The sequence below is a fragment of the Ovis canadensis genome, chromosome 22 (assembly GCF_042477335.2).
Source record: "Ovis canadensis isolate MfBH-ARS-UI-01 breed Bighorn chromosome 22, ARS-UI_OviCan_v2, whole genome shotgun sequence".
Classification (NCBI taxonomy): Eukaryota; Metazoa; Chordata; class Mammalia; order Artiodactyla; family Bovidae; genus Ovis; species Ovis canadensis.
Genome location: NC_091266.1, coordinates 20,877,026 through 20,897,708, shown reverse-complemented (window position 1 = coordinate 20,897,708; position 20,683 = coordinate 20,877,026). Strand labels below are relative to the sequence as shown.

The following is a 20,683-nucleotide window of genomic DNA, read 5'->3' as shown; positions in this document are numbered from 1 at the left end:
CTCATTAGCTAAATCAGCCTTACCTGCTCTTGAAAATAAAGTTTTATTTACAACAGGATTTTGCTATGATGATTACTAATTATTTTTAACATTTAAATATTTTAATAACAAAATTAATTTAATGAAACAGCAAAATTTAAATGATATCACTAAAAGTACAAATATTATTTTTCATTTATTATTAGTAAACTGTTAATATATCCCTTTATGGAAAATTCCCTGAGCTTCCCAACTCTAGAGCAAAATGCAGATAAAAACGATAAAAAAAATGTGTTTATTGATTTGCTTTTCAACTCCACCTTTCCTCTCAACAGTAAGTCTTATGCAGATTTAAGACAATATAAGTGCTGGCTTTTATTTTTTATTGTTTCCTAGATTTTCTTCTGGAGTGATTTTATAATTCTTACCCCAGAAATACACATTTTGGCTAATTTCTAAAGTATGTTTTGTAAGCTCTATTCCAGGAGCTATAGATTAATTACACAGACTCATTTCAGCTGTTTTTTAAATTTTTCATGGAACTATTAGGCTCCTCCACACCAAAGCAATAACTACATCAAAAAAGTCAATAAAGGCCTACTGTCACTGAATTTTCATATTGTATTTAGAAAATAAGAAGCATTTGACCAACTCTGAGACCTAAGTTACCAATTCTGATTTATATTATAACACAATATTTCTAAATTATTTTATCTATATTTTTGAAAATGCCATTTCCACAGATTCTTACCATTTAAATTTTAGAATCCCAAGCATCTTTTATTTATATGAGCTTCATGGTGAAGTGAAAAGAGCAAGGAGGAAGACACAAAATGGAAACAGTTCTTAGCTTCTTTAGACACTATTGCCAATCATTTGTATGTTATAATAAGATCTCCTTAACCTTACCCTCACAGCTATTTCTCCTATGCCTTAATCTCAAGAATTTGTAACAGAAAAACAATGCTCATAAAGAGATAAATACTAAGATGCTTCAAAACGCAAACATGTGAGGTCACTCGTAAGGGGCACAGATTCCCATTATGGGAGAATTTGCTGAATATTTTAATATAATTAAAAAGATATGTGTTTCATAGCAAAAGATCATTTGGTTACTTCTATAAGCATTAGAAAGCAAAGTAATAAAAGAAAAAAAAAAAAAAGAGCTACTTAAGCCAGTTCCAAGAAAGTGGGAAGTAATTATTATCATTCCTATAGCAGCTAACATTTACTCTTTGAGCATTCTATTTTCCAGGCGTCATGCTGTTAGTTATCAAAGAACATTGATACCTTATGAAAAATCTTCCCAATTGTGAATGGATTTATTAGATCATTACATTTTTCTTTAATCTACTCTCCCATTTTGTGCTGATTTTGTGCTTTTCAGGAACACTTTGGATTATGATCTGGCCACTTCCCTAGTGGTTCAGCAGAAAAGAATCCACCTGCAATGCAGGAGATGCAGGAGAAGTAAGTTTGATCCCTGGGTCAGTAAGATCCTTGAAGGAGGAAATTGCAACCCTCCCGTATTCTTGCCTGGAAAATCCCATGGAGAGGAGGAAACTGACAGGCTAAAGTCTGGGGTCTCAAGAGTCAGACACAGCTGAGCAACTGCTCAAAGGAGAAAAATAAAAGTGATGATCATATGGAGTTTGTTTTCCCATCTTAAGATAGAGATGTCTCAGGAAATACAGAAGATGCCTTTGAAGGTGAGGCGACTTATCTAAGAATACCTACAGGAAACATATATATGGTTAGTCTGATCACTGAAATAATAAAGTCCTATTTTTAAGTACCACGTTGGCACCCCTCCTGTCTACTTCGTCTAGGTGTATGCTTTCATTATGCCCTCCATTCTCTCACCCCCAGCCCTGGGACATGGAGCATTTGGGGCCTCATGGTGCTGAATCAAATCTAACAGTCTTTATCGCTACTTCCATCTTCTATCTACTAAAGTTGATTTTGAGAGGAATCATAATGACTACAAACTACATGATTCCAAGGATACGATCTTCTGGAAAAGATGTAACTATGGAGACAGTAAAATGATCACTGATTTCTGGGAGTTCGTGGGAAAGGTTTGAATAGTTGGAGCATGGAGGATTTTTTAGAGTAGTGAATCTATTCTGTATGATATTACAATGATAGATACAGTAGTCCAAACCACAGAATATACAACCAAGAGTGAACACTATGTAGACTATGGATTTGAGATGATTATGATATGTCAACATAGGTTTATTTATTGTAACAAACGTACTATGGTGCAAGATATGGATAGTGAGGGAAGCTATGTGTGAGGGGGCATGGAAGAAGTATATGGGCATTCTCTGTATCTTCTGCTCTATTTTACAATGACATAAAACTTCATGGACAAAGTCTCTTTTTAAAAAGGGATCCAAAATTTTTGTCCTTAAAAATCTCTAGATTAACACATATTGTAGAAAACAAACAAGAAAAGATATCTTGTAAATGGGAATCTGGCATGCACCTGCTATGCTTACTGCACTGGTAAATTTAGGTTTCCTTATGTGCTTAGCCACTCAGTCATGCCTGACTCTTTGCAACCCTTTGGACTGTAGCCTGACAGGCTCCTGTGTCCACGGGATTTTTCAAGCAAGAATTCTGGAGCAGGGTTGCCATTTTCCTCCTCCAGGGTATCTTCCCAGTCCAGGGATCAAAGTGTCTGAGTCATTGTGTCTCCTGCATTGCAGGTAGGTTCTTTACCCACTGAGCCATAAGGGAAGTCCCACAGATTTATGTTTAATTCTATCTAAAGGAACACAAGATCGACACCACAATAGTTTGCTTGAATCCATAATCCATAATCTGACCTCCATTACTAAACTATATTCTTTGAATAGAACATGCCAAAACTCTGAGATCTCTCTGCCTTACCCTGCTGACTTTGGGTCACTAACTTCATTTGCATAGAATATCTGTTGCTCATTGAATGTTCACAATTTTCATAGTCCTAGAAGAGTCCTAGATGGCTTATATTACTTAGTTCTCACAATATTCTATGAAAGGAGTTTTATCTTATCAACAAATGGTAAAAGTGAGTCTGGGGAAGATTAAACTACTTGCCCAAGCTTTTATTTCAAAGACAATATTATATGAAGTCAAAACTTCTTTCAAAGATGCCTGACTTTTCTTTTTAAAATCTTCATATCTATGTAAGAGGAATAAATCATATAATTGCTATGAAATTATACTTTTACATTGCCATTTTCATTTTTTATAAATTTTGCCTCAGAACATCATGATTTTGCTTGCACAAAACTTTCATTCAGGAAAACGCATCAGATGCTTACTATATAACTGGAATTATAGTAGTGAAAAGTAGATTTCCTATCTTTATAAAGCGTATGTTAAGTTGATATATAATATAAATATTAAATACGCTTTGAACAAAAGCAGGTGTTGAAAAGAGTGTCATCTCTTTTGGATGGTGTAATCAGAAAAAGCCTGTTCCAATAGAAGACATTAAAACAGCTAAGAAATGAGCACAATTCTAACTTTTTTCAGGTGTAATCAGCTACTATTTAATAAAAGTTAAGCGTATATAAACCACTTTTATAGAAGTAAACAAGATACTCTCTGATCGCTATTTCATGCTTAAATGTTGATAATCACCTCTTTCATAGGATGTTTTATGTGGCAAAGAAAGGATAAATTTTGTCAAGCACCAGGAAGTAATTCTTGCAAAGCACATATGCCCTTATTATAGGAGAGTCACTCATGTCTTAATCCAGTGCCTATTGTATTTTATTTGACACATAGTTAGTAGCAGGTTAACTATCTGACCATCTACAGTTTCTTCTGGCAACACAGAAATATAAAGATGTTTTACTTGAAATAGGCAAATTGACAGTAATTGACATCAGTCAAGTTGAATTCAATAGAAGACAAGGAATAACTAATAAGTATCACTATAAAATTATTAAATGATACAAGCTAGGTTAGGGTAGTTAAGGGTGAAATAGTAAAGACATGTTAATATTCCTTGATACTATTTAGAATACTAGGAAATTGTGAATTAATAATCACCATTTTGAGACAACACTAACATATTCAGCCATGTAGAGTATACACTGTTAAAAAGGTAGAGGGACATGACATGTATTTTAGAATGAAAATATGAAAGAATTAACATTCTTTAAAAATCATAAAAGAATAAGTTTTAGCCATTTAGACACATCACTCTGAGAAATAGCATTTCCTGGACTAGCTGGATTGCTGAGATAATGAGCTTTTTGAAGACTCTGGAGCCACAAAATAAAGATATGTACTTTAATAGTTATGCTTATTTCTTATGTACAGTATTTTGAGTTTATGTTGAGCCATCAGTCAAAACATTCTGAATAATAAGATCTCACATCTAATTTTCATTCTTATTTGAGGAATCTTAGATCATCACAAACTTCAAATGAAGTTACATGTTTCAATAAAAGAATGACCTAAATTTAATTTTGAGAAGGTATTTAAAAAAAGGTGCCTTTAGTCTCAACATTGTAATAATCAAAATGACCTAATTCGGTAAAAAAACTGTAGCCATATGAAAACAAATATGTAAGCAAAGAAAAACTCTTACTGTGTAAGGTCTTCTATCTTTTTTTCCACTAGAGTAGGGGGCACATTAGAAACAATGACTTGCATATCCAGCTGATTGACCACAGAGACCTGAAAGATAAAAATATAATTCATTTGGCTTTTAACTCATTAACATTTCTATAATCAAATTAACATTTTTCTTTCCTACTATGCAAAGACATAGTGGTTTTCAATTTAAGCATACATGGTATTTCTAACTACATAATCTCTGTTATATATGTTGGAACAGGTTGGGAATGACAGAATAGTTGCTTACTTAGATGTTATAGAAGCCTAAGTGACTTCGACTATTGTTGATTTTGCATTTGTTTTCTTGACTTTTAAAAAAGCATGAAACAAACGTGGTTTTGTACATTTTTTAAAAAACTTGGTTATTTGAGAACTCTCAGGAAAATGGAAAACTAAGCTTTTAGATTTTATAAATCCTAAGAGATTCTTTATTCATTGTCATTAAGAATCTGGGACATGGAGAGTTGGAATATTTCATTCCATGAGATCACCAACTAGAGAATCATGCCTGCATTAGCCAACTTGGTGCAGATAAAGAGGTATACACATACAGACTCAGGCTTCCCTGGCGGCTCACTGGTAAAGGATACACCTGCCAATGCAGGAGACACAGATCTGATCTCCGGGTCTTGAAGATCCTCTGGAGGAGGAAATGGCAACCCACTCCAGTATTCTTGTCTGGGAAATCCCACAGACAGAGAAGCCTGGTGGACTATAGTCCACTAGATCACAAACACTAGATCACACGGCTTAGTGACTAAAACAATGACAATACATAAAAACTTCAGATGGGGCTGAAATAAGCTAATTTAACACTGTTTATGAATCCATTCTTTCATGTGATATTTAGAGTCCCTTCTATGTTCTTATTTAGAAAAATGGAAGAAAAATAATAGCATTTATTCTGTGCTTACAATACATGTTTTACTGTTTCACTTAAAAGTACAGGAATCAATGGGCTTCCCAGGTAAAGAACCTGCCTGCCAACACAGGAGATTGAAGACATGGGTTCGTTCCCTGGGTCAGGAAGATTCCCCTGGAGCAGGGCTTGGCAACTCACTCTAGTATTTTTGCCAGGAGAATCCCATGGACAGAGGAGCCCAGTGGGCTACAGTCTATAGGACTGCAAAGAGTTGAACAGAACTGAAAGTACTTAGCATACGCATACACACAGGAATTGACACTGATTTAATTCTATAAATCATTGTATCCGGTAGTCACAGTATCATTCCACTTTTTAAATATGAAAAATTTTTAAATATCCAGTTTTAAAATATGTCTTTAATAAAACAAAGAGACATTAATATCTTGGTCCCAATTAAACACAGGCTCCAGAACATGTGCCCTTTTATTACCCAGACATTAAAAGAATGTACCGTCCTGCATGTATATTATACACAAGTGCTGTTGGTCAGTTATCCAGTTGTGTTTGACTCTTTGTGACCCCATGGACTGCAGCAGGCCAGGCCTACCTGTCCCTCACCATCTCCCAGAGTTTGCCCAAGTTCATGTTCATTGCATTGGTGATGCTGTTCAGCCGTCTCATCCTCTGATGCCCTCTTCTCCCCTTCTGCCCTCGATCTTTCCAAGCATCAGGGTCTTTCCCAATGAGTTGCCAGTTTGCGTCACATGACCAAAATACTGGAGCTTCAGCTTCAGCATCAGTCCTTGCCAGTGAATATTCAGGGTTGATCTTCCTTAAGATTGACTAATTTGATCTCCTTGCTGTCCCAGGGACTTTCAGGAGTCTTCTCCAGCACCACAGTTCAAAGACATCAATCATTTGGCATTCTGCCTTCTTTACAGTCCAATTCATACAACCATGCATGACCACTGGGAAGACCATAGCCTTGACTATATAAACCTTTATCAGCAGAGAAATGTCTTTGCTTTTCAACATGCTGTCTAGGTTTGTCATTGTTTTCCTGCCAAGAAGCAATTGTCTTCTGATTTCTTGGCTGCAGTCACAGTCCACAGTGATTTGGAACCCAAGAGGAGGAAATTTGTCACTACTTCCATCTTTACTCCTGCTGTTTGCCATGCAGTAATGGCAGTTTGCAATATTAAATTTTAAAATTAAAAATATGTATCTAATATACAATTAAAATTTTGTAAATGCATATATACCAGGACTATTAATTTAATACTCTGGATTAGGCATATTTAGCACTGTATATCTGAATATAATTTTGCTAGGGAATAACCATGTTTTGGGCTTCTCTGATGGCTCAGTTGGTAAAGAATCCACCCTCAAGGCAGGAGACCCTGTTTGATTCCTGGGTTGGGAAGATCCATGGAGAAGGGGTAGGCTACTCCAGTACTCTTGGGTTTCCCTGGTGGCTCAGCTGGTAAAGAATCTACTTGCAATGAGGGAGACCTGGGTTTGATCCCGGGGTTGGGAAGATCCCCTGGAGTAGGGAAAGGTTACCCACTCCAGTATTCTGGCCTGGAGAATGCCATAGACTGCAGAGTCCGTGGGGTCACAAAGAGTCAGACACCACTGAGCGACTTTCACTTTCAACCTCATGTTCATTTTTTATATAAGCTCCAAGTTCTCTGCATATAGTTGCCCATAGATGGCCTATCAGAAGTCATAAGCTCAAACTTCTTCAGGAACAAGGCAGATAACCTAAATGAGGAAAGCTGTCAAAAGTATGAAATAATAGGGAGAACTGGCAGTCTCTCAAATCAGAGAGCATATTACTCTGAAGAACACAGCTACTGCTCATCTCTACTGAATATTGCGATGTGGATAAATAGGTCCAGATCTGCTGGAGTTTTCCGTCTTTCAAGGAAAGAGATAAGATGTGAAATATTTACAACTAATTTGAAATCTTTCAAACCATAATGTGGGCCTAATAATTCATGTGTGCAGATAGACTATATTGAGCCAGGAGTCTATCTTATTATCACCTATCAATCAGCGAGTTGCTAACACTGGCAGTTCCAACCTGTATCTCTAACTCATTATAGGTATCTGGGATCACATGCTTAAATTTTCCTTAAACATGTACATGAATCTTGACTGAGTCCTCACTCACACACACAAATCTAAGTTCATTAGAAAAAGGGGATTATCACAGTTTTTTTGTAACTCTATTTTATCTTTTTGTATCACTCCTGAATAAAAAGGACTAACATTACATATTACATATAACATTTTTTTGTTATTTGTTTTGCTTTCTGTTTTAGTTTTGAGTAGTAAAAATGGATGATAAAAATCTCTAGAAAAATCTATATGAGTTTTGTGAAACTGCGTTTCCTTTATTCCTTCCTTCCCTCTCTTTCTTCTTTCCTTCCCTCTCTTTCTTCCTTCGTCTCTTCCTCCCTTCCTTTTTCCTCTTCCAATATTGGGTGAGAGAATGTTAAAAAAAAAAAAAATGATCCAAAACAAAAAGCCTGAAGCAAATAGTAATCGTGGACTCTTTTCTAAATAAGATCAGATTTCTCAGCTTCTTTTGGAGTTTGATGGAACCATATGATGATGAAGTTCTGACCAATGGAAGTCAGTGCAAAAGAAGAAACAAATACTCTTTAATCTATCCCATGTGTGAACGTTCCCTTTCTTTGGCAGTATCTGTTTGAATAAAGAAGCCATAAAGCAGGACACAGACACATGATGGAAGGGAACTGAGCCACTGAATCTCAATTTGCAAGAGCTGTCAAGAACATCAGCCGACAATATATGCTCTCATTGTTGGGTCATGCAAAAACAAACCATGTTAGTTTAAACCACTGAAATTTTGGAGTTTTCTGTTACACAGTCAGCCTATCAAAACAAACACCAGGGATTAATTACACATGGTTGAGCGATTTCCACTAATTGTAGATCAATGAAACACTAGAATGTGTTATTCAGTACGGGGTAAAGGTAAAATTTCCCTTTGCATAAATAAGTTCTAAGTTTTGAAGGTTGTTTTACAAGTAAAGTGTTGGAATGCAGTCAATTCATGTGCTGGGTACTCTATTTAGAAGCAATATTTGGCCTTGAAGTTATAAGTAACTCTATCATTTATGTTTAAAAGACTGTCAGTACTTTCTCTTTATTCAGAAAGATAAATTACTTCAAAGAGAATTTTTAATTTGTTAAACAAACTGAATCAAGATTTAAAGTCCTCTGGAATATATACATATCGAGCTTATAATTTCTCAAAAAGATTTTTTGAAAATGATTTGAAAACATGATGTTGTACACTTAAAATAAAAAAGTAATGCATTTTTAATTCTGAAAAAATAAAAAGTCAGACTGCATTTAACTCTAGAAGTAACTATCTCAGACTTATCTACAAACAGATTTAAAAATTAAAGTCTCATGCAAGTAAGAATTAAAGATTTTAAAATTTAAAAAATAAAAAAAAAATCTTTCCCTGTAACAACAGTGTGAATAAATTCCCTTAAGTCTCAAAAAAAAAAAAAATTAAAGTCTCTGTAAATGTATTGACATATACATATTATTTATGTAGAACATATATACTTTGTGCGTATGAAGACAACAAGCTATTATAGTTTAAGTTTTGATCTTCCCAAAATTTCCATGTCCTTGAATCATTGGTTTCTTCTATCATCTATAGCAAAGATATTTATGTTTAAGATTATTAGATTTTGTTTATGTTACTTTTTCAGTAATGCCTATATGCAAATATTCTTAAAAATGCATTTCAGTTTATTATAGTAAAATTTTTTAAATTCTGCTTTAAAATTGCTTCATTTAATTATTTATGCCTTAATTACTAATGACACTTTTTCTAAACATCTCTTTTTTTGGGGGGGTGATTTTTGTAATGGATTAAAATTACTAGGTACAATCAAGAGGAAAAAAAAAAAAAGAAAAAGCTAATATTTGTGCAACACATAATTCCAAAAACAAAGATTCTGAATCTTTTAAATTATTTCTCATAAACTTCTGATAATTCTTTTTTTTATATTCATTTCTTTTTTTTCATTTTTTCTTCTGAGCTTTTATTTTTTAATTTTACTTTATTTTACAATACTGTATTGGTTTTACCATACATCAACATGAATCCACCACAGGTGTACATGAGTTCCCAATCCTGAACCCTTCTCCCACCTCCCTCCCCATACCATCTCTCTGGGTCATCCCAGTGCACCAGCCCCAAGCATCCTGTATCCTGCATCAAACCTAGACTGGTGATTCGTTTCTTATAATACATTATACATGTTTCAATGACATTCTCCCAAATCATCCTACCTTCTCCCTCTCCCACAGAGTCCAAAAGTCTGTTCTATACATCTGTGTCTCTTTTGCTGTCTCGCATACAGGGTTATCGTTATCATCTTTCTAAATTCCTTATATATGTGTTAGTATATGGTATTGGTGTTTTTCTTTCTGGCTTACTTCACTCTGTATAATAGGCTCCAGTTTCAATACAGTCCAATATAAACATAATGTAAGACCAAAAGAAAAAAAAAAGCCAGATATGTATAATTTTCAATTTTCTGGTAATCAAAATAGAAAGAGAAAAATAATAAAATTAATTCAATAATACACTTAACCTAATATAATCAATATATCTTCATTAGTCTGTCTAGAAAAAGTGAAAATGTTAGTAGGTCATTCCTGACGGACTCTTGTGACCTCATGGACAGTAGCCTGCCAGGCTCCTTTGTCCATGGAATTTTTCAGGCCAGAATACTGGATTTGGTTGCCATTCCCTTTTCCATGTGATCTTTCTGACTCAGGGATCAAACCCATGTCTCCTGTATGGCAGGTAGATTCTATACCATCTGAGCTACCAGGAAGCTAAAAAACTTATTAAGGAGAGTTTTTATATGTTTTTCATACTAAGTCTTTGAAGTCCAGTGTGTATTCTACACAGTATGTCTAAATGCAACCTAACCACATTTCAAGTGCTCAGAAGCCACATATAGCAAAGAGTTAACACAATGAACAGCAAAATTCTAGAGGTTCACATAGTTTCTTGCTTGGTCTGGTCATTGTTTCTTCCTAACTGGTTTCTGGTGCAATCTTACTTTTCTTGAAAAAGAAGAGGTATCTTAAGTACTTTTTTTTTTTTTTTTTTTTTGCTTTCAAATGATTGTGTATGTTGTTTGCAAACTCGAAACTCAAGTGGTAGTTTCTTCAAGATTAGTTTCAATGTAAAATCTAAAATCATGTTCAGTTACACTAAAATAACCTTATCTGTCTTGCATTTTGAATGGACCTTTTGTCTATGAATTTTTAAAAACATCTTGGTTTGGTCATTTGGAAAGTATTGGTTCACTGATTATTGCCGGTTTTTCAAATATTGACACATTACATTATACAATACCAAGAAAAAAATCACATTCTTTAATATTACCACTGATCTCATCAGAAAAATCTCTCAGTAAGTAATGGCAAGCTGTCAAACTCACAGTGGTGAACACATGCTTCCCAGTATACTAATTTGTACTTGAAAGCTTGAATGTCATCATTAACAACAAATACTGTCAGTTGTTTTCCTTGAATTGGCAGTCTCACCTCATTTAATTTTTTGTAAATGCCCATCAAAAATTCAAGTCTGAATAACCATAGTTTATCTCTAAGTTTTTTTTTCAAATAAAAAGCTATTCCTTGAAAAAAGCAGCTAATTCAACTTGCATAGTTTTTCTCTGAGACAGTATGAAACTTTCATACACATCAGAAGTGCTTTATACCTACTTCTTTTTTTATTATAGAAAATATTGAAAATGTTTTAGTCAAGAGTTGACATTTATTAAAAGTAACAAGTTTTACAGCCTAAATAAGGGTATTCTTACTTGAAACAGGCTTCCTTTTTTTTTCCCTGTTTATGTATGGCTATGAAGCCATAGCCATTTTTGCGGCAGGGCAAATGCAACATGGTAAAAAGGCAAATCATGTCCTAGTATCTTCATGAAAGGAGCTTTGATCTCATGGACCCTGAAATGATTTGGGGTTTCTCTGGTTCTCATGGTGGAGAAGCAAATGGCAACCCACTCCAGTATCCTTGCCTGGAGAATCCCAAGGACAGAGGAGCCTGGCAGACTACAGTCCATAGGACTGCAAAGAGTCAGACATGACTGAAGTGATTTAGCATGACATACAGGTTTTCATAGACTACCTGTGAGAACTACTAACTTACACTGCAAGAGATGGGCCATTCATTCACTGAATACATAGGAATTTAGTACTCAATCTACAACAGGAATTATTCTAGGTGCTTGAGATATATTAGGGATTAAATTAAATTAATTTCTTAAAATGTCCTTATAGAGCTTTTCTGAGGAAAAAAAACACTAATATGATAAGCCCATTATAAAAAAAAAAACAGCTAAGTATACAGAGATGCAGTATGTTACAGTATTAACTAGGATGATGAGAGTATGCTTCATTGTGAAATACATTGTTACAAATATTTAGAAGAGATAAGGGAGCTAGTCCCGAACAGTGGAAGGGAAGAATATTGTAGGTAGTGAAGTGAAAGTCACTCAGTTGTGTCTGACTCTTTGTGACCCTATGGACTATACAGTCCATAGAATTCTCTAGATCAGAATACTGGAGTGGGTAGCTTTTGCCTTCTCCAGGGGATCTTCCCAACCCAGGGATCGAACCTAGATCTCCAGCATTGCAGGTAGATTTTTACCAGCTGAACCACCAGGGAAGCACATTATAAAATTCTCTAAATTGAGAGCATTTTTTGACTTTTGGAGAAATAGCAAACTAGCCATTATCAGGTTTGAAGGAGTTACAGGGAGAAGAGTAGAAAATGGATCATTGGAGGTCAGATTACCAAGGGCCTCATGGTCTTCTATAATCTAAGAATTTCTCTGAAAGAATCAGCTGATATTAGAAAGTTCTAAGCAGATAGATAACAGAACCTGAATTACATTTTAAGATATCACTTTACTTGCTATATTAAAGCCAGACTTTAGCAGGGCAAGAAAGAAAGCATATGAGCAAGTTAGTGAGTTTGTGCAATGATGCAAGTGAGTCATGATGCTTGATCAAACAAACTACAACAGCAGAAGTATTGAAAAATGTGAAGATAACACACATATGAAGTGTATGTATGTTACAGTGTATATATACATATATACAACAATATTTACTCAGGAATTAAATGTGTGGTTAAGTAGAGAAAGGAATTAAGAGACTAAGGAAAATACATGGACAGAGGAGCCTGGCGTGATACAGGTCCATGGGGTCACAAAGAGTTGGACACGACCAAGCACATTCACACACACACACACACACATACACACACACAAGGAATTTAAAGTTCATTTGGTCATAGAGCAAAAATTGTGAAGACTATTGTTTCCTCTAACACAGGAACGCGGGCAATTGCGATGGTGCACAGAGCGTGGCTAAGAGGAGATACCCCACTTCCAAGGTCAGCAGCAGCAGCCGAGGGTGCCAAGCTGCGACGGCGCAGGAACAGCCGAGGGGATCTACCCCATGTCTGAAGTCAGGGGCAACGGCCCGGAGGAGTGCCCCCAGGTCCAAGGAGCAGTGGGTGCTCGGGCACAGGAGGACCTAGAGGGGCTATTCCACTTTCAAGGTCAGGAGGGGCACGGTGAGGAGATACTCCTCATCCGAGGTAAGGAGTAGCGGCTGCGCTTTGCTGGAGCAGCCATGAAGAGACACCCCATGTCCAAGGTAAGAGAAACCCAAGTAAGATGGTAGATGTTGCAAGAGGACATCAGAGGGCAGACACACTGAAACCATAATCACAGAAAACTCGTCAATCTAATCATACTAGGACCACAGCCTTTTCTAACTCGATGAAACTAAGCCATGCCTGCGGGGCAACCCAAGATGGGTGGGTCGTGGTGGAGAGGTCTGACATAATGTGGTCCACTGGAGAAGGGAATGGCAAACCACTCTAGTATTCTTGCCTTGAGAACCCCATGAACAGTATGAAAAGGCAAACTGATAGGATACTGAAAGAGGAACTCCCCAGGTCAGTAGGTGCCCAATATGCTACTGGAGATCAGTGGAGAAATAACTCCAGAAAGAATGAAGGGATAGAGCCAAAACAAAACAATACCCAGTTGTGGATGTGACTGGTCATAGAAGCAAGGTAAGATGCTGTAAAGAGCAATATTGCATAGGAACCTAGAATGTCAGGTCCATGAATCAAGGCAAATGGGAAGTGGTCAAGCAGGAGATGGCAAGAGTGAATATCAACATTCTAGGAATCAGCGAACTAAAATGGACTGGAATGGGTGAATTTAACTCAGATGACCATTATATCTACTACTGTGGACAGAAATCCCTCAGAAGAAATGGAGTAGCCATCATGGTCAACAAAAGAGTCCGAAATGCAGTACTTGGATGCAATCGCAAAAACAACAAAATGATCTCTGTTCGTCTCCAAGGCAAGCCATTCAATATCACAGTATTCCACGTCTATGCCCCAACCAGTAACGCTGAAGAAGCTGAAGTTGAATGGTTCTATGAAGACCTACAAGCCATTTTAGAACTAACACCCAAAAAAGATATCCTTTTCATTATAGGGGACTGGAATGCAAAAGTAAGAAGTCAAGAAACACCTGGAGGAACAGGCAAATTTGGCCTTGGAATGCAGAATGGGGCAAAGGCTAATAGAGTTTTGCCAAGAAAATGCCCTGGTCATAGCAAACAACCTCTTCCAACAACTCAGGAAAATACTCTACACATGGACATCACCAGATGGTCAACACTGAAATCAGATTGATTATATTCTTTGCAGCCAAGATAGAGAAGCTCTATACAGTCAACAAAAACAAGACTGGGAGCTGACTGTGGCTCAGATTATGAACTCCTTATTGCCAAATTCAGACTTAAATTGAAGAAAATAGGGAAAACCACTAGACCATTCAGGTATGACCTACATCAAATCCCTTATGATTATACAGTGGAAGTGAGAAATAGATTTAAGGTACTAGATCTGACAGACAGAGTGCCTGATGAACTACAGAATGAGGTTCATGACATTGTACAGGAGACAGAGATCAAGACCATCCCCATGGAAAAGAAATGCAAAAAAGCAAAATGGCTGTCTGAGGAGGTCTTACAAATAGCTGTGAAAAGAAGAGAAGCAAAAAGCAAAGGTGAAAATGAAAGATATAAGCTTCTGAATGCAGAGTTCCAAAGAATAGCAAGAAGAGATAAGAAAGCCTTCCTCAGCGATCAATGCAAAGAAATAGAGGGGAAAAAAAAAAGAATGGGAAAGACTAGAGATCTCTTCAAGAAAATTAGAGCTATCAAGGGAACATTTCATGCAAAGATGGGCTCGATAAAGGAGAGAAATGGTATGGATGTAACAGAAGCAGAAGATATTAAGAAGAGGTGGCAAGAATACACAGAAGAACTATACAAAAAAGATCTTTACAACCAAGATAGTCACGATGGTGTGCTCACTCACCTAAAGCCAGACATCCTGGAACATGAAGTCAAGTGGGCCTTAGAAAGCATCACCATGAACAAAGCTGGTGAAGGTGATGGAATTCCAGTTGAGTAATTTCTAATCCTGGAAGATGATGCTGTGAAAGTGCTGCACTCAATATGCCAGCAAATTTGGAAAACTCAGCAGTGGCCACAGGACTGGAAAAGGTCAGTTTTCATTCCGATTCCAAAGAAAGGCAATACCAAAGAATGCTCAGACTACTGCACAATTGCACTCATCTCACATGCTAGTAAAGTAATGCTCAAAATTCTGCTAGCCAGGCTTCAGCAATACGTGAACCATGAACTTCAAGATGTTCAAGCTGGTTTTAGAAAGGCAGAGGAACCAGAGATCAAATTGCCACCATCCACTGGATCATGGAAAAAGCAAGAGAGTTCCAGAAAAACATCTATTTCTGCTTTATTGACTATACCAAAGCCTTTGACTGTGTGGATCACAATAAACTGTGGAAAATTCTGAGAGAGATGGGAATACCAGACCACCTGACCTGCCTCTTGAGAAATCTGTATGCAGGTCAGGAAGCAACAGTTAGAACTGGACATGGAACAACAGACTGGTTCCAAGTAGGAAAAGGAGTACGTCAAGGCTGTATATTGTCACCCTGCTTATTTAACTTATATACAGAGTACATGATGAGAAACACTGGACTGGAAGAAGCACAAGCTAGAATCAAGATTGCCAGGAGAAATATCAATAACCTCAGATATGCAGATGACACCAAGCTTATGGCATAAAATGAAGAGGAACTAAAAAGCCTCTTATTGAAAGTGAAAGGGGAGAGTGAAAAAGTTGGCTTAAAGCTCAACATTCAGAAAACGAAGATCATGGCATCTGGTCCCATTACTTCATGGAAAATAGACGTGGAAAAAGTGGAAACAGTGTAAGATTTATTTTTGGGGGCTCCAAAATCACTGCAGTTGGCGACTGCAGCCATGAAATTAAAAGACGCTTACTCCTTGGAAGAAAAGTTATGATCAACCTAGATAGCATATTCAAAAGCAGAGACATTACTTTGCCAACAAAGGTCCATCTAGTCAAGGCTATGGTTTTTCCAGTAGTCATGTATGGATGTGAGAGTTGGACTGTGAAGAAAGCTGAGCACCAAAGAATTGAAGCTTTTTAACTGAGGTGTTAAAAATGTGTTAAAAATCTCCTTGGATTGCAAGGAGATCCAAGCAGTCCATTCTGAAGGAGATCAGTCCTGGTTGTTCTTTGGAAGGAATGATGCTAAGGCTGAAACTCCAGTACTTTGGCCACCCCATGTGAAGAGTTGACTCATTGGAAAAGACTCTGATGCTGGGAAGGATTGGAGGCAGGAGTAGAAGGGGATGCCAGAGGATGAGATTGCTGGATGGCATCACTGACTCGATGGACGTGAGTCTGAGTGAACTCTGTGAGTTGATGACGGACAAGGTGGCCTAACATGCTGTGATTCACGGTGTTGCAAAGAGTTGGACATGACTGAGTGACTGAACTGAACTGAACTGATAGGCAGAAGAGATGTGATGAGGAAGAGAAGATTAGCAAACATCAATCAGGTCTTTGGTAGACATTCACGTATAATTCTGCATGTACATTTTGATACATGAATTTTTTATTCAAGAATGAGCTTCAGAGTGAAGATATAAATTTGATTTTTTAAATATATATAGATAATCTTTTAATGTTGTGGGACTAAATGAGTTTATGAGTCATAGGGTGAAGATAGAAAAGAGCATTAATATCTGAGCCCTAAGAAACATTGACTAAAAGATCAGGGGAAAAAAGTGACAGCAAAAAATGACTGAGAAAGACTGAGCAGTGAAGGAAGAAATAAAGAAAAGTGAATGGTGGCCGGGAAGCCTAGTAAAGGTAATATCAACCAAAGGTAGTTAATGGTTTAAATAAGATGGAGATTCAGATTACCAGTGCTTTTAATAAGAGAAAGTCATTGATGATGTTGGCATAAGCAGTTTTGGATGAGTGTTGGGAGAGAAATTTTGATTTAAAAGTTGTTTAAGAGAGGGCTTCCCTGATGGCTCAGCAGTAAAGAATCTCCTACAATGCAGGAACTTAATAGATTTGATCCCTGGGTTGGGAAGATTCCCTGGAGAAGGAAATGATGGTCAAAGAGTGGGTGGTTTGGAATGGAGGCTATAAAAGGAGTGTCATAAGTGGCAATGGCAAAAAATAACTCAGGTTTTAAGCGGTTGCAACAGGATGAAAAGTAAAGCCATTGGAGGAAAGGCATTCAAGCAATTGCGAGTTCAGGATATTGCAAGAATCCTCTTCGTGTATAATGAAATTATCAAAATGTAGGAGGATTGTTGGAGAAAGTAATAGTAACTTGGGAGCCAAACTCATTGAGATATATTTGGGATGGACCAAGGCTTCGGAGTCCCAGGAATGAAGTAAGGCAGTTAGTGACCGTCAGATGATGAAAATCAAAGCTGATTCTGAGGAAGGAAGGAGGGCCTAGAGCAGTGGTGTTGCACACTGAGGATCCTGTTCTGCCAGCAGGTAGTATGAAAACTGACAAAAGCAGAAAAAAATACAAACAAAAGCTTCTGCTTGAGCAGGCAGTAGCAGAAGTGGTGTCCTCAGGGGAGAATCAGATTTGCACTAAACAAGAAAGTTTTATCAGAGTTAAAAACTGTATCTTCATTCACTCTTACTGAATTTTTTCAATGATTTCCCATAAATTTTAGGGAAAAGTTCCAATATTTTCAATATGTTCTACACCTTATATACTTCCATCTCCAGCCCTGTCTCATTCACTTTCCCTCCCTCACTGCCAAGCTGAGTAAATATCCATCAGTTGTTGAGAACTGTCACAATTTCCCTTCCTTCTTGGTTCTGGCACTTGTTGTTTTTTTTGCATAAGTCATTTCTCTCCATGTCTTCCTTCTCTTTTCTGAAAGGATTTCAAATTTTATCATAAATGCATTGTGACCTGATGTGAAGAGCTGACTCATTGGAAAACACTCTTGATGCTGGGAAAGACTAAGAGGATAAGGGAGAGACAGAGGATGAGATAGTTAGACGGCATCATTTGCTCAATGGGCATGAATTTGAGCAAACTCTGGGAGATGGTGAAGGACAGGGAAGCCTGGTTCGCTGCAGTCCATGGGGTCATAAAGAGTCAGACATGACTTAGTGACTGAACAACAACATATTTTGCTAGGAAGATTTCCTTGTATAAATATTACAACTATATTATAATTTGATTTACAAATTATATTTGATTTACAAATATATCACATTATGATTATTTTGAATTGAATCTTTCTAAATATATTTTGGATAATTTTAGAGGTATATCTTAAATTTCCATACTATAGTGTATACAGTCCAATAAGAAACTCACAAACTTAACATTGCTTATGTATAACTTATATAGTTATATTTTATTTATGTTTTTACAATATTGTAGTAGCCTTATTATTCAGCTTTAACAGGAAGAGAAATGACAATATGACTTTATATAAGGTTTACAGGTCTTATTTTGATTTTAAAGAAATCTATGCCAACCTTAATACTTTGCATATCAAAAGCTTGTTCATTTACATTGGCCTTTGTTATAAATGAGAATGTTCTGGCCTTCATATCCATCATAATCATGGTGGTTGGTCTTCACCATTATCTAAGAAGAAAAATATTTGATTTATGTTGCATCTGAGTGAGAGAAAGTTGCCCAGTTGTGTCTAACTCTTTGCGACCCCATGGACGGTAGTCCATGGAATTCACCAGACTAGAATACTGGAGTGGATAACCTTTCCTTTCTCCAGGGGATCTTCCCAACCCAGGAGTGGAACCACGGTCTCCGGCATTGTAGGTGGATTCTTTACCAACTGAGCTATTGCATCTATTTGATGTTTAATCTTGTCCTGATAACTAAATGAGAACAGTGGAAATTGAAGATTTAATAAAGTATAAATAGCAAAAGAAAAATTATACTTTATGTGACAAATATTTCCAGTAACAATGATATTTATAACTTTTACTGGTTTTATCAGAAAAAAAAGTCTAAATAATCTACCCTTCTAAAGTAGCAATTTCATAGGATAGATGCTTTGGTGTTGAGTATTTTGAATAAATGTCAATATCAGACTGCCTTTGTTAATAACCTACCACTGAGCTTATGTACAGCCCAAGAAACAATAGAAAAGTGATTATTGACTGAAGCCAAATATATTGATAATTTAGTTAAGGGTCACCAATGTCATTAATGAGGAGTTTGGTAAGAGAAGGAGATCACGTCTGCTGGAACATAAATTTGCTCTAATACATTTTTTGTTTCCTTAATTACAAAAGGCCTAAAAGTAATTTAAATAGTAATGAAAGTTTCATACATTTTAATTTCTACAGCAAAACTCTGTGAAGCATTTTAAAATTGTAAGTAGCTCCAGCCAAATTTATATTAAAAATGAGATCTTCAGACCAAACAGAAAACCAGTGCTTAAGACAATGCTGTCACAGTCATATTCAAAAACAACATGATTAATTTCTGAAATGTCAAAAAAATAAACCACCATAAAGCTCTAACTTTTTTAAATATTCTAAACTATATGTAGTAACAACCTGGATGAAAGTTAATCACATTGATGTTTTAGAAAACCTATTTCCAATATTTAAAAGTTCTAGGTGTTGAAACATTAACCCCTGGCTAGTACTGCACATACCCCCTTTATCTGAAGTTTTATCTACTCACCAGAACATCTGCTTTGCCACTTAGTCCCTTCCCATAGTTGTCAGTTGCGATGACTTGAAACTTAAAGTAAGACCGTCTCATGTTATGGAAGAGCATAGCCGTTTTGATAAGCCCTGTGTATGTTTCCACCACGAATCCTTCCTTTCCTTCTTTAATTGGTGGTATTATGAGTCTGTATGCCATGGCGCTATAATTGCCAGTATCTTTATCAGTCGCCTAGGAGGGAAAAAGCACAGGTTATGAATAAGCTGGAAAGAAAGAACCTTTATGAAAGAGCTTATTTCTGGTTGCAAGACTACTGTTTTTTAGGTAACAATAACACAGTAAAGTCCTCCTAAAGTTGTATTTTTCTAGGTACCATTATATAGATGTATAGACTTTGTATACACAGGGTTGAACAACTGTTATGAGAAGCATAATGACTACTGAACTGTGAATACAAGGGACAGACACTAACTCAGTCCCACTGATGAACCAAGTGTTTTGATTGGCATGTTTAATGGGATCAGCACTGGGCTGAGATCCAAATTGTTTTAAGGATGGGACTGTTTACCTAACCATTGTCTTGTGTAGTAGGCATAGCATGTAATTGTGTTTTTGATCTATTTCCTAAAAGGAAAAAAAAAATTAAAGTTATGCACTAAAATATTTCAGATGACATCAGGACAGTATTTAGAGCTTTTATAAGTCTAGACTTATATAAAGAGATCCTGATTAGTAAATGCCATATCATAAGAGAGTATTAGAATACTAATTCAGCTTCTTTTTTCATCAGCTTGTATCCTGATTAACCAGATTTGTCCCTGATTGTAAGTACTTATGATCTATATGTTAAGGTTTCTTCACACTTAGAAATTAAAAAGAAATAGTTGCTTAGTATATATATATATATTTAAAATAAAGTTGGGAGCATAGTAATATTAGCCTGGTTCTTTTGTTTCTACTTCAGGGAAATTTTTCAGACTGCCAATTTGTCACA

At 36.3% G+C, this 20,683-nt stretch overlaps 1 protein-coding gene across 5 annotated transcripts in view; it reads right to left on the bottom strand.

Annotated features, from left to right (window-relative positions):
* Window positions 1–20,683, bottom strand: part of PCDH15 (protocadherin related 15) — a 1,084,160-nt gene that overhangs the window by 60,513 nt on the left and 1,002,964 nt on the right. For all 5 annotated transcript variants that reach the window (XM_069567843.1, XM_069567842.1, XM_069567840.1 and 2 more), the window contains exons 27-28: window positions 19,705–19,920; window positions 4,574–4,662 (exon numbers count right to left, since the gene is read on the bottom strand). In XM_069567843.1, coding sequence (XP_069423944.1) covers window positions 4,574–4,662; window positions 19,705–19,920 — 305 coding nt within the window. The remainder of the gene's footprint in view (window positions 1–4,573; window positions 4,663–19,704; window positions 19,921–20,683) is intronic.